The sequence below is a fragment of the Hyaena hyaena genome, unplaced genomic scaffold, assembly GCF_003009895.1.
Source record: "Hyaena hyaena isolate Hyena2069 unplaced genomic scaffold, ASM300989v1 scaffold_261, whole genome shotgun sequence".
In the NCBI taxonomy this organism is placed as follows: domain Eukaryota; kingdom Metazoa; phylum Chordata; class Mammalia; order Carnivora; family Hyaenidae; genus Hyaena; species Hyaena hyaena.
Genome location: NW_024080893.1, coordinates 346,272 through 361,920, shown reverse-complemented (window position 1 = coordinate 361,920; position 15,649 = coordinate 346,272). Strand labels below are relative to the sequence as shown.

General features: G+C 36.8%; 1 protein-coding gene across 1 annotated transcript in view; it reads left to right on the top strand.

Annotated features, from left to right (window-relative positions):
* Window positions 1-15,649, top strand: part of ANO4 (anoctamin 4) — a 240,671-nt gene that overhangs the window by 224,103 nt on the left and 919 nt on the right. Inside the window, exons 25-26 of the mRNA XM_039245598.1 lie at window positions 11,314-11,419; window positions 13,363-13,569. Coding sequence (XP_039101529.1) covers window positions 11,314-11,419; window positions 13,363-13,554 — 298 coding nt within the window. The 3' untranslated portion in view covers window positions 13,555-13,569. The remainder of the gene's footprint in view (window positions 1-11,313; window positions 11,420-13,362; window positions 13,570-15,649) is intronic.

Here is a 15,649-nt window from a genome sequence, read left to right as displayed (position 1 = left end):
GGAAAAAAATCACAAATATGTGGAGATTAAACATGCTAGTAAATATCTAAGGAGTCAAAGGAGTAATTAGACAGAGCTTGAGACACTTGGAAATAGAAATACAACACAGCAAAACATTTGGGATGCAGCAAAAACAGCCCTAAGAGGAACGTTCACAGCACTAAATGCCTACTTCAGGTAACAAGAAAAACCTTAAACAACCTAACTTTATACCTCAAGGAACTTAAAAAAGAAGAACAAATGAGGGCCAAAGTTAGTAGAAGGAAAAAAGTTCACCAAGAAAAAATGATTGGAATGAAAATGAAAGAGGATACATTATAACTGACACCACAGAACAAAGGTCATAAGAAACCAGTGAACAGTTGTACACCAACAATTTGACAACCTAGAAGAAATGGATAAATTTCTTGAAACAAACAAACTACCAAGACCAAACCAGGAAGAAACAGGAAATTGGAACACACCAATTACTGGTAAAGAGATAGAATCAGTAAACAGAAACCTCCCAACAAACAAAAGTCCAGGACCAGAAAATTTCACTGGTGAGTCCTACCGCACATTCAAAGAATTAATACCAGTTCTTCTCAAAATCGTCTGAGCAGTAGAAGAGGAGGAAACCCATCCAAATTCATTTTGCATGGCTGGCATTACCCGAATTCCAAAACCACACAAGGATACCACAAGAAAAGAAATTACAGGCTCATCTCCTTGATGAATAGAAGTGTAAAATTCTTCAAAAAAATATTAGTAAACTGAATTCAACAATACATTAGAAGGACCACACACCATAATCAAATGAGATTTATCCCGGAATACAAGGATGGTCATTCCACATCCACCAATCAATGTGATATGCCACATTAACAAAATAAAATACAAAAATGATATGATCATCTCAACAGATGAATCATTTGACAAAATTCAACATCCTTTCACAATAACAACTCTCAGCAACCTGAATATAGAAGAAATGTACCTCAACATAATAATAAAAACTATATATGACAAGCCCATGGCTATGTCATACTCCATGGTAAAAAGCTAACAGCTTGTCCTCTAAGATCAGGAACAATACAAGGATGCCCAGTCTATCCACTTTTATCCAACATAGTATTGGAAGTCCTAACTAGAGCAGTTAGATAAGAAAAATATGTAAAATGCATCCAAAGGGAAATGAAGTAAAATTATCATTATTTGCAGATGACCTATTACATATAGACAGTCCTAAGATTCCAGCAGAAAACTGCTAGAACTGACAAGCATTAAGTAAATTTGTAGGAAACAAAATCAATATTCAGAAATCAGTTGTGTTTCTATACACTAATAACAAACTATCAGAGAGATAAAGAAAACAATTTCATTTAAAACTACATCAAAAAAATAAAATAGGAATAAATTTAACCAATGAGGTAAAATACCTACCTGTACGCTAAAAACTATAAGACAACGATGAAAGAAATAGAAGATACAAATAATTGGAAAGATAGTCTGTGCTCATGGATTAGAAGAATTTTTAGGGTAGTTATATTTTTAATTTTTTGAGGAAACTCTAATACTGCTTTCCAGAGTGGCTGCACTGTTTGCATTCCCACCGACAGTCCAAAAGGGTTCTCCTTTCTCCACATACTCACCAACATCTGTTGTTTACTGAGTTGTTATTTTTTGCCATTCTGACAAATGTGAGGTGGTATCTCATTGTGGTTTTGATTTCCTCTGATGATCAGTGTTGTTGAGCATCTTTTCAATTGCACTACTAGGTATTGATCTAAAGGATACAAAAATGCTGATTTGAAGGGACACATTCACCCCGATATTTATAGCAGCACTATCAACAATAGCCAAATTATGGAAAGAGTTCAAATGTCTGTCAACTAATGAATAAAGAGGATACACACACACACACACACACACACACAGTGAAATGCTACTTAGCAATGTAAAAGAATGGCATCTTGCCATTTGTAACAACAAGGATGGATCTAGAGTATTAAGCTAAGCAAAATGAATCAGAGAAACACAGATATCATATGATTTCCTTCGTATATGGAATTTGAGAAACACAGCAGATGAACATAGGGGATGAGAAGGAAAAATAAGATATAAACAGAGAGGGAGACAAACCATAAAAGACTCAAATATAGAGAACAAACAGAGGGTTGCTGGAGGGGAGGTGGGGGGGATGGGTTAAATAGGTGGTGGACACTTGTTGGGATGAGCACTGGGTTCTACTGAAGCCAAGACTACACTGTATGTTAACTAACTAGAATTTAAATGTAAAAAATTTTTAAAGAATGAATTAACATGCCCATACTACCCAAATAGATTCAGTGCAATCCCTATCAAAATTCCAATGGCATTTTTCACAGAAATAGAAAAAACAATCCTAAAATTTGCATAGAACCACAAAAGACCTCAAATATCTAAAGCCATCTTGTGAAAGAAAAAAATGGAGGCATCATGTTCCTGATTTCACACTATATTATAAAGTTATAGTAATCCAAACAGTATGGTATTGTCATAAAGCAGACACATATAGATCAATAGAACAGAATAGAGAACCCGGAAATAAGCCCATGCATAATTAACTTCTAACAGAGCCAAAAATATACAATGGAGAAAGGACAGTCTCTTCAATAAATGGTATTGAGAAAACTGGACAGCCCCTGTAGAAGAATGAAACTGGGCCACCATCTTACATCATACACTGAAATTAACTCAAAATAGATTAAAGCTTTGAACATAAGACCTGACACCATGTAACTCTTAGAAGAAAACATAGGCATTAAGCTATTTGATGTTGGTTGTGGTGATAATTTCTTGAATCCGACATCATAAGCAAAGGCAACAAAAGCAGAAATAAACAAGTGGGAATAAATCAAACTGAAAGCTTCTTCATCGCAAAGGAAATCATCAACAACATTGTAAAGACAACCTATTTAGTGGGAAAAATATTTGCCAATCATATCTGATAAGGGGTTAATATCCAATATCCAAAATATACAAAGAACACATACAATGGAAAAAAATGAACAATTCAATTTAAACGTGGGAAGAAGACCTAGACATTTTTCTGAAGAAGACATGCAGCTGGCCAAAAGGTACATGAAAAGCTAGTCAATATCACTGATCATCAGGGAAATGTAAATCAAAACCACAATGAGATAGCACTTCAGTTGTCTTTTTAATAATAGCCATTCTAATAAGAAATAGCAAGTTTTGGAATGCATGCATAGAAAAAGGAACCCTTGTGCACGGGGTGGGTGAGAATGTAAATTGGTGCAGCCACTATGGAAATAGTATGGAGGTTCCTCAAAAAAAAAAAAAAAAAACACCTAGAAATTCATATGATCCAGCAATACTGCTTCTAAGTATTATCCAAACACTAACTCAAAAAGATATCTCTACCCTCATGTTTATTGTAGCTAGCCAAGACAATACCCAAATGCAGAAACAACCTAACTGCCCATTCATGAATGAATAAAGAAAATGTGATACACACATATACAAACATGAATACTTTTCAGCCATAAAATAGAAGGAAATCCTGCTTTTTATGATACCATGGATAGACCCCGAGGACATTATGCTAAATGACAGAAGTCAGATAAGAAAAAAATAAATACTGTATGATCTCATACACAGCATCAAAACAAAACAAAAAACTTAAACACATACAGTCAAAGAACATAGTGGTAATTACCAGATCAAAATTTGTGAACATCGTTAAAAGATACAAACTGCCAATTATAAAATAAATCTTGAGGTGTAATACACAGCATGGTGACTATAGTTAATAATACTGTATTTCACATCTTAAATTTGCTAAAAGTTTATCTTAAAAGTTCTCATTACAGGAAAAAATAATTCTTAACAATAAATAAAGGTGAAACCCAGAATGGAATGTGGAAGGACTTTTATCCAAACTGAATAAACTTGAACTTTTTTTTCCCCAAGACCTTACATGGTTAGACAAGTTGAAAGAAAATAAAGAAATGGCCAGCCTGTGAGTATATATCTAAACATGCACTACATAAAACATCCACATTCACATATGAATATGAATATATTCATACTAAGTTCTGTTTTATAGCAATGGAAATAAATTCGCAACAGCATGGATGAATCTTAGTAGCATGGTAGTAAAAAGAGAAAAAAAACAGCCTCAGAAAACTGCATACAGTATAAAGCCTTTCTAGGAAATTCAAAACCAAAACTAAACAGTATAATATCCAGACAAATGAATATACATACAAACATTTGTTAATGATAAGAATGAAATTCAGGATGAGGAAAGCAAGGGAATGAGGAAAAGGAGGAGCACAGACGGTAATATATAAATTCCTAATAATGTTTTAAGTCTTGGGTTGCATGGTGGATTTATGAAGTTCATTATACTATTAAAGTTTTAAATAAATATAGAAAGAACATGAATGGACCAATAAGTTTAATTATAAATTGAGATACAGGAGTAGGCCAATTCTGTGCACCTTATGTCAAAAATAATATTATATGGAAATGCAAAGGATGAAGAAGAGTCAAGATACTTTGAATAAAGGGGAGATTTACCTTATACTAGAAATAGTATAAACTTTTAGTAATCCATCAGTGTAGTGGTGTCACAGAATCAAATAGAAAATGGAACAGAATTGAGAACTCAAAGATAATAATCAGAAAATAACACATATAATATAATTTCATTTATACAGAGTTCAAGGCAGACAAAAACTAAGCACTGTTTTATTAGGAACTCAACTTGATCAAGTAGTACAACTACAGAGAAAAGCAGAAAATTAAATAGCAGTTACCTCTCAGGGTGTCTGGGATTGCCAATGAGGCATTTCTAAGCCCCAGACCATGTTCTAGGTCTTAACTTAGATGGGGTTACATGAAGTTCATTCTCATTCTTTCAAATGTACCTATACTTTTACATTTTTGAAAATAGGAATGTATTAACTATACCTGGCCCTAGGGAAAAAAAGTATGCTTGCAAGCCAATAATCCATTACCTGAGAAACAAAAGTAGCTTTAGAGAATGCACTAACTTAAATCAAAAGGGAACATCCTGCCTTTCTCACATATAAAATTGAAGCCAAGAAATTACAAGTGTTACTCTCTGAAAACAACTCTGACTCACTTGAAAAAAAGTCCTCCAGACATTAATGTTCCTGGACCACTTAATGTCTTTGAAGATACTAAATTAAGATCAGAGCAGTAAAACATTGATTCAATTAGCTTTGAAACTTGGCTTTCTGTCTGTTTCTACAGCAGGACCAGGGAAGTGTTTTCTTTGCACAAGTACGCATGTAGACAGTCTTTGGCAAATAACATAAATAGCACTGCATCAAAAAGCAGAGACATGGGGCACAAATGACATCTGAACATCTCTCAGACCTCGGCCTCGTTGCAAAGACCAGTGGATCAGGAGTAGGCTGGCACATTAACTGAGAGCTCCCCTGGAAACAGTCTTCTGCAAACTCATACAAGAGTGAGATTCCAAAACATTAGAGCCTGGTGAGATAAAGAGACTCTAATTGTGTCACCAGGGAAAACTGATGTCCAGAGAAGCTTCATGAATTACCCAAGATCATAAAATCAGGCAGACCCCAAACTTGGTTTCAGTGTGCTTTCCAGTGTATAGTTCTGGGGACAGCTGTGGGCAGTGAAGCAGATGACAGCCAAATTCATTAGCACCACTGCATTTTAATTGCCTTAGGGTAATAATAAGGAATTATCTAGAGAGAAACTTGACTTTATGATGCAATAGCTTAAGAGAGTAGGAAGGCCAGAAACCTGCTCCTTCTGAAAACTGAAACTTTTAAAAATTCCATCGGTTTTAAGAATAAGAATCAGAAGTTAAGTGCCAGTGTAGGAACATTGCAATCCTTTGGGCACATATTAGACCGGAGCTCTGTGATAGATCAACAAATGGATGTATACTCTACAGAGGCTGAGCAAATAGATGCATATTCTCAACAACTGGATCTCTATATAGAAATTTCCTGAAGTATTCCCAACTCACCATAGCCATGGTGAGTGTTTTCTAAATATTAAAAATGTAAAGAATGTTAATTTTTAAAATATAAAACTCTACAAATTAAAATTTAAGATCACCACCTAAAAACAAGTGTTTTCATTTTTGCGTATTACAGTAGTCCTCCCTTATCTGTGGGAGATACAACCCAAGACCCCACGTGGAGGCCTGTAATCATAATGATGATGATATACTATATATATATAGGCTATATACTACATATGTACTATATATATACTATATACTATATATATACTATATTTTTCCTATACATACATACGTATACATAACATTTAATTTATAAATTAGTCACAGTAAGGGATTAATAATAGTTATCACAATATACTGTAAGAAAACTTATGTGAATGTGATCTCTCCCTCTCAAAATATAACACCATACTTGCCCTTCTTCTTGTGATGATGTGAAATAAAAATGCCTATGTGAGGAGATGAATTGAGGCAAATGATAGGCGTTGTGACCTACATTAGGCTCCTTTTGACTTTGTGACAATAGTCAGGAAGAGGATCCTCTCCCTCCTGACTATGGTAGAGAGGGTGTAGCAACTGAAACCATGGAAAGTGAAACAGCAGAATGGGGATGGGAGGAAAACTACTTGCATATATATGTATAATTTTATAAATAGTCGTGTTTGATAATCAGTCACCTTTGGATCATAAAGTATTTCATCTTTCTAGTTTTCATGCTTATAGTTAATGATTATATTTGATATATAAATGAATTCATTTATTTGCTACCAAATACGTAGCAGAAATTTAGGCATGATACATCTATATTGTGGTTTGGGGAAAACCATAATTTTCCACCCAGTGAATTTAGAAGGGATCTGGGGAGGAAGAGATTTATTAAAATTCTTCAAATGAAAAGTAACCCAGTGAAGAAATGGGCAGAAGGTATGAACAGACACTTCTCCAAAGAGGACATCCAGATGGCCAACAGACACATGAAACGATGCTCAACATCCCTCCTCATCAGGGAAATACAAATCAAAACCACACTGAGATACCACCTCACACCAGTCAGAGTGGCTAAAATGAGCAAATCAGAGAACTCTAGATGCTGGCGAGGATGTGGAGAAATGGGCACCCTCCTACACTGTTGGTGGGAATGTAAACTGGTGCAGCCCCTCTGGAAAACAGCGTGGAGGTTCCTCAAAAAATTAATAATAGAACTCCCCTATGACCCAGCAATAGCACTGCTAGGAATTTACCCAAGAGATATAGGAATGCTGATGTATAGGAGCACATGTACCCCAATGTTCATAGCAGCACTCTCCACAATAGCTAAAACATGGAAAGAGCCTAAGTGTCCATCAACAGATGAATGGATCAAGAAGATGTGGTTTATCTATACCCTGGAATACTACATGGCAATGAGAAAGAATGAAATCTGGCCATGTGTAGCAACATGGATGGACCTTGAGGATGTTATGCTGAGCAAAATAAGTCAGGCAGAGAAGGACAAATATCATATGTTTGCACGTATAGGAGGATTAGGAGGAAGTTAACGGAGGACCGCGGGGGAGAAGAAGGGGGAAATAGTGGGGGAAAGGGAGAGAGGCAAACCATGAGAGAGTCTTGAATGCTGAGAACAAACTGAGGACTGATGGGTGTGGGTGGGGAGGGGGGAGATGGACATGGAGGAGGGCACTTGTGGGGATGAGCACTGGGTATTATATGGAAACCAACTTGACAATAAACTATTTGTAAAAAATAATTATAAAAAAATAAACATTGGAAAATGGAAGAAAAAATAAAAGTTGAAGAAGGTCTGAGCAGCTAGGAAATGGAGCAGTCACAATGAAGGGCACAAGAGCAGAGCAGAGGCATAAATAGGAAGGGGAGTAGTGGGCTCTGAAAAGAATTTTGTTTTAGTGAATGCTGTTGTGTAAAAAGTAAGGAGTTCTTGAGGATGACTCTTGAAACAACTTAGTTTCCTTCCTTTTATAAGTATACATTTGTCTAATAATCAACCATATGTATAATAGAAAGCATACTGCCATTTTTATTCTAGGATATTTACTTATATTTCAAATATAATCCAAATATAATCTATGTAGCTAAAGACAAACACAGGAATCACATTTGTTAACTGCAGAAAACACAATTCCTGATTCTTGACTAGATGTGCTCTGCAAAAAGGAAAGATTAGTCCATGCAAACTTTTAGTTCCTAATTGGACCTTTGACAGAAATCATTTATGTAGTCATATATTAGAAAAAAGGTGTTTTAGACAATTACTATCCTCATCATTAGGGAGAGAACCAACAGCTTGAAGACACTAGTAGATTCATTCTTAATTTCAGCACCAGACACTCATCATAAACATAATTTTACTGACAAAACTATTGTAATACATTATTATTATATTCCATAGACACTAATGATAATATGATGATTGTTATAACAGTGACAGCTCATTTTCATAGTCTTTGCTGCTTTTCAAAGATATTCTGCATAGAACAGAAATAGACACATAAATCAATAGAACAGGATAGACAGCCCATAAATAAACTCACACCTATATGGTCAATCTATGAAAAAAGAGGCAAGATATACAATGGGGAAAAGATAGTCCTTTCAACAAATGGTGTTGGAAAAACTGGACAGATATATGCAAAAAATGAAACTAGACCACTTTTTTTTTGAGAGAGAGAGAGAGAATGCAAGTGAGGAAAGGGGTCAGTAGGGGGGAAAGAGAGAGAGAGAGAGGGAGAGAAAATATCCATGCTTAGCACGGAGCCTGATGTAGGGCTTGATCCCACGACACTGGAATCTGAGCTGAAATCAAGAGTCAGGCACTCAACCAACTGAGCCACGCAGGTGCCATGGACCACTTTCTTATACCATACACAAAAATAAACTTGGAATGGTTTAAAGACCTAAATGTAAGAATGTAAACTATAAGAATCCTAGGGGAAATATGGGCAGTATTCTCTTGGACATTAGTAATAGCAAAATATTTATTGATAGGTGTCCTTAAGAGAAACAAAAGCAAAAATAAAGTAGTGGGACTACACCAAAATAAAAAGCTTTTGCACAGCAAAGGAAATCAACAAAACTAAAAGGCAGCCTAGTAAATGGGAGGGAATATTTGCAATTGATACAGCTGATAAGGGGTTAATATCCAAAATATACAAAGAACTTATATAACTCAACATTAGAAAACAATCAGATTAAAAAGTAGGCACAGTACCTAAGTAGCCATTTTCCCAAAGACAACACACCAATGGCCAACACATAAAAATGTGTTCAACATTACTAATCATTAGGGAGATAAAAGAAAACCACAATGAGATATCACCTCATATCAGCCAGAATGGCTAGAATCAAAAAAACAAGTAACAACAAGTGTTGGCAGAGGATGTGGAGAAAAGAGAATCCGCATGCACTGTTAGAGGGAATGTAAATTGGTGCAATCACTGTGGAAAACCTTATGGTGGTCCCTCAAAAACTTAGATATAAGGTATAATCCAGTAATTCTACTACTGGGTATTTACCTACAGAAAATGAAAACGCAAATTCAACAAAATACGTGCACTCCTATGTTTATTGAAGCATTATTCACAATAGCTAAGGTATGGAAGCAATCCAACTGGACACTGACAGATAAATGGTTAAAAAAGAGGGGATTTATATGTATATAATGGAATATTAGACACAAAAAAAGAAGATCTTGCCATTTGTGGCAATATAGGTGGACCTAGAGGGTATTATGCTAGGTGAAATAAATCAGAAAAAGATAAATATCATATGATTTCACTTATACGTGGAATCTAAAAAGCAAAACAAATGAACAAAAAACCAGACTTTTAAACACAAACTGCTGATTGTCAGAGGGGAGGTGGGTAGGGGGATAGGCTAAATAGACAATGGAGATTAAGAGATACAGACTTCCAGTTATAAAATAAATAAATCCTATGTTGAAAAGTACAGCATAGGGAATACAGTCAATATTTTTAATTTTTTTAATGTTTTATTTATTTCTGAGAGAGAGAGAGACAGCATGAGCAGGGGAGGGTGAGAGAGAGAGGGAGATAAAGAATATGAAACAGGCTCCAGGCTCTGAGCTGGCAGTCAGCACAGAGCCCGACACGGGGCTCGAACCCGTGAACCGTGAGATCATGACCTAAGCCGAAGTCGGATGCTTAACCAACTGAGCCACCCAAGTGCCCCTAGTCAATATTTAATAATGTTGGATGGTGACAACACTTACTGTAATGAGCACTACTGAGTAATGTATAAAATTGTCAAATCAATATGTTCTATACCTGAAACTAATATAACATCATTTGTCATTTATACTTAATTTTTTAAAAAGGTACTTTGCATAAGAATTATCTTGTAGTCTCATATGTAAGTTAGTGCTGATGTTGAGGTTAGGTACTATCCAAGTTAGGAGTCTGGATAATCATAATTTTGCCTGAGACCAGGGAATTTGGTATGTTTACACACAGAACTATTAGAAGAATTAGCACTTCCAGATCTTTACACATTTCTGGGGCTAATGAAAAAACACTGGGCTCAAGACACATGAAAACTCCATAACAATTTTTCTGTTTTCCCACCTGTCATTATAGTAATAATAATAATGGCAAGGATAAAGTGGAGTTACATGGATTTAAGTTCTTAGGGCCAGTGCCTTGGTCCTAGTAGATATTCAACATATATTTGTGGAATTTGATCCAATATATGGAGCATATATTGGGAAGGACTCTTTAGTGCCAAGTGGCAGAAATCCAATATAAACAGACTTTTAAAAAAGTCATTGGTTCAGGTAACTGGGAAGTTGGAGGAATAACACATTAGAGATGGCTAGATCTCAAGCCTCCAGCAGTGTCCACAAGACAATGCCTCTCTGCTGGCTCTGAGTTGTTCAAATGACCATTTTCAAACAAGCTCTCTCCACATGCTCTGTGATAGCCAGCAGAAGCTCCAGGCTTTTACCTTCTGTGGACTTAGTGATACTTTGCTAAGTGACCATTCTAGCAGAAGTCCTGGTGAGGATTCTCACTGATCATCTTTTGAGCTGGAGTCGGGGGAGGGGGTGAGCCGTGCCTAACCCACATGGATAATTTCTCAGAGGAGAGGAGACATTCTTTTACCAGAAGACAGGATGGACAAGTAAAGTGACAAATGTCTAGGAGAGAGAAACTTTACACTGTCTATCATGAGTGAGGACTACCTAGTGGGAATGGAGGAGATATGGGAGTCAGGAAAATCATAGTTTGGAATGTAACACTCATTCTCCTCTATATTTATAGATACCGAGACTACCGCGACCCTCCTCATTCACTGGTGCCCTATGGCTACACACTGCAGTTCTGGCACGTCCTAGCAGCTCGATTGGCTTTTATCATTGTGTTTGAGGTATCTTCTCTTAACCAATTCCTTTACTACCTTTGCCATAATGAAGTAACTAAGAATAATGCATAAAATACAACTGTGAGAACTTTCACTGTGATTATGTATGTCCAGAAGTATTATAGTAATATTATATAGCCTCTTTTTTAAATCTTTTTTCTCTTGAGTTGTTCAAGAAATAAGTGAAAGTCTATTGTTGATTGTTAATGGATAAGTCAGAAATCCTTAGTCCTAATACTCTGGGCCCATTGTTCCTCAACTTTAGGAAAATTGTAAGTTTTATCATCACTACTCACAGAGATTCAGATACATCAAGTCTGTAATTTACTTTTCACAAACCCTCCAAGATGATTCTTTCTGATGTAGGTGTTCAAAAGACTATAGTTTGGGAAGCATTGAACTGGGTATTATACAAGTGGTAGCCTCTGGTTATGTGTCATCATGGCATTATATTCAAGACACAAATAAGTATTCATTATCTTAGACTCAAAATTGATTTAGAATCTACCTAGCAATTGCCTATATGTCATTAAAAATAAATCATCAATTTTCTTTGAGTCTTTAAGAAAATTACTGCTAAAAATCATATGCTTTTTTTTTTTTATTTTTGAGAGAGAGACAGCGAGCAAGCATGAGCAGGGTAGGGGCAGAGAGAGAGGAAGACACAGAATCCAAAGCAGTCTCCAGGCTCTGAGCTGTCAGCACAGAGCCCAACGTGAGGCTCAAACTCATGAATCTCATGAATGGTGAGATCATGACCTGAGCCTAAATTGGACACTTAACTGACTGAGCCACCCAGATGCCCCAAATCATTTGTATTTCTATGACTATACTTATAAATGAAAATTTGATATCCAGTTATATATATTAAAGCTAGATTAAGGAAAAACCAAGACTGACTCTTGGCTTGGACTGTGAGTTTCCTATACCTCTTTTCTGTTGTTTTTTTCCTTTACTCCAGGGAACCAAGAGAAGACAAGCTGTTCTTCCCTGGGAATTCACTTATCAATGAATGAGCCCCTCTTAAAAGTTTTTAATAGTTTAGAATTATGGAAGCCTTTAAATTATCATCTGTCACTTTACTGATCATCCTCATATAGACAAACAGAAATGACAGTGATTCTAGAGTTTCAGCTATTAGTAAGTCAGGTAAAGAATTTGTGGCAGTTTGCCAAAAAAAAAAAAAAAAAAAAAAAGTTTCTTCCTGAAATGATCATATCCCTTAGGCCTATTGATAATTCTCACAATCAAAATTTGCAAAGTAAATTTAGCAATCTGCATTTGCAACATTTTTTTTAATATTTTTTTATTTATTTCTAGGAGAGAGAGAGAGAGAGACAGCATGAGCAGGGGAGGGTCAGAGAGAGAGGGAGACACAGACTCCGAAACAGGCTCCAGGCTCTGAGCTGGCAGTCAGCACAGAGCCCGACGCGGGGCTCGAACCCACAAACCGCGAGATCATGACCCAAGCGAAAGTCGGATGCTTAACCGACTAAGCCACCCAGGCGCCCCTGCAACATTTTCTTATAATTTTCACAATTATGCCCGTTTTATACATGAGTAAATTGAAGCTCAGAGTGACTAATTCTCTGCTAAACAGACAGCTCTTAAGTAATAAAAGCCACAGAGCCAAGATTCAGCCCTAGGTATTCTGATTCCATAGCATATGTACTTTCGGCTCTCCTTTGCATTCTCTGATCACATGTTCTTCACATTCTTTCCCAATTCCTTTCCTCATTCCCTATGAAGTGTCATCAGACCAAGTTCAGTCCTCACCTATCCCTATGGTCTTCTTCCCTCAAACACACCTCCCTTGGCCTCATTCCACTGGAGACACTGGAGAGGCTCCACATCCTTGGAGTGAGAGATGTTTTTACACCAGCTCCCAGAGCTCTTTCCAGCTAAGGATGGGCAACAGACCTAACTTGTATTCTCCCTTATGTTTTTAGCATCTTGTGTTTTGTATAAAGCACCTCATTTCATATCTGATCCCAGACCTCCCAAAAGATCTAAGGGATCGAATGAGAAGAGAGAAGTACTTAATTCAAGAGATGATGTATGAAGCAGAACTGGAGCGTCTCCAGAAGGAACGAAAGGAGAGGAAGAAAAATGGAAAAGCACACCACAATGAGTGGCCATGACAAGATGGGTGAGAGGTATGCTCATGGTCTAAAACCTCTCCTTGGGTTGAAGTTGGTGCTTTAAATTCCTTGAATCAAAGCTTGCCATTGTCCTACTGAAATGAGTCAAACTCCTTAGAAGCTTCTCAAACCAGCTTATTTCTTAATTGCACAATTTAACTTTATCTTCCCTTTCCACTAATTCCTGCAACTCTTCTCTACCTCCAGGACACTCTTGGCCTGGCAGTTGAGGTCTTTATGAGTTAGCCTCCTTGTTCCCTGAAATAAACCTTCTTCTCTGCCTTCTACTCCAGTTTGGCAGTTCTCTCTAAATAGAAAGAAGAGTCATGTTGCCTTGAGAGTTTAAAGTCACCTTTTAATCTCACCCAAGATGGCCCTCCCTCCATTACCCACTTATTGTTTCCCCAGGCTGGTCCATGTCACACCATACCCTCTAATAGGTTTTCCCCAGACTCATCCCACTGAAACTCACTTCTTATAAACTTCTCTGGTTATTGCATCATTACTACATGTATTGACCTATATATTGAACTGTATTATTAATTCATGACTTTCAAATAGTTATCAAGCTTCCCAGCACAATTGTAAGCATCTTTAGGAAAGTCTTTATGGATGATAACTTTATTCTTGCAGCTAGTTAGCATACTGTTAAGTACATGGCACCCATTAAATGCAATCCAATTAATAAAGGTTAGGTGGATTCAGGCTAAAAACATTGTAAGACAGTTTCATAATGTTCCTACATATCTTATCAAAGTTTTTCTGAAACCTTCTCTCAGGTAAGTCAGTTGTTGGCTATGTGTCCTCGGACAACTCAGTTCACCTCTGGGCCTCAGTTTCCTCACTGATGAAATGATTAGATGAGCTCTCAGTTTTGGTACTCTGTGAATCTAATATCATAGCATTTCTTTTGCCTTCCTCCACCCTTCATTTCCCCCCCTCCACTTGTCTGAAAACTAACTTTGAAAACGTTTTTCACAATCTGGCCTCCAAAAAAAATGAGCTATACAAGGAGGAAAAAAGTATGTTTTCATTTTGCATATTGATTAAGATGTAGACAATATCTGCAGAGCTATTTGTTGCTCAACTAGTGAGGTTGTGCAACCACTAGTCTAGGAGGTTATTTTGAGTTGGATATGAAGGTGGACTTGGAAAAAATCATCCAGACCCCAGGCTCACAAGGATAATAGTAGTATAAAGATATTGAACAATGCCCCTACCCTCAATTCCAGAGTAGGTCGTGGTTTCACAAAAGGCAAGACATTTTTTACAACATAATAATTTTGCCATTTCCTAGATCTGCCATCTGACTATGTGACTTTGGGGAAATTGCTTACTTTTTCTGAGCCTGCTTATTTGACAGAACTAATATGCAGCTCAAATAAGGCAATGTATGTGAGACATGTATGAAACAATACAGTGCTACCGAATACTATACAGGATTTGTTAAACATTGTGTTATGGTCCACCGGATTCTAGACCTGGCTTTGCCATTCTCTGTATGACCTGGAATGGAGTAGTCATGTGGATTTGATTTCACATTTACAAAAGTAAAGAAGTTGGACTGAACAATACTTTAAGAGCCTATCTAGTTTTTAATATTACACTGTAGGTTAACTAACTGGAATTTAATTTAAAAACTTAAAAAATATAAATATAAAATAAAAATATGAAAATAAAAAGTCTATCCAGTTTTAACCCTCTGGAATTCTAGAATTTGTTCCAAGCCCCTGCCTCCCATACCCATTCTGATCACCTCCTTCTCTGGCTCTGGTCAGCCTTCAGAGGAAAAGCCTGACTCTCCAGATGGCTTTGTTTAAAACAGACATTAGTAAAGAGAGTTGCTCCCAGGAACTCCAGTGGCTGGAGACCAAGGTAGGCATTACGTACACTTCTAGGGGCTGCACTGGGCTCTAAGGCTGGTAACCAATTGGGCGTGTCTTCTGGCCTCATCATTATGGGCTGCTTTCTCCCCAGAGGCCATTTCTAATTTTTGCTTGAAAGAATAGTATTTGTCTTATTCCTCGAACAGTTGGCAGGATGTCTCCTTGCTTCAGACTGTCTTTCTGACTCAGTCTGTTCATCTGTAAAGCAG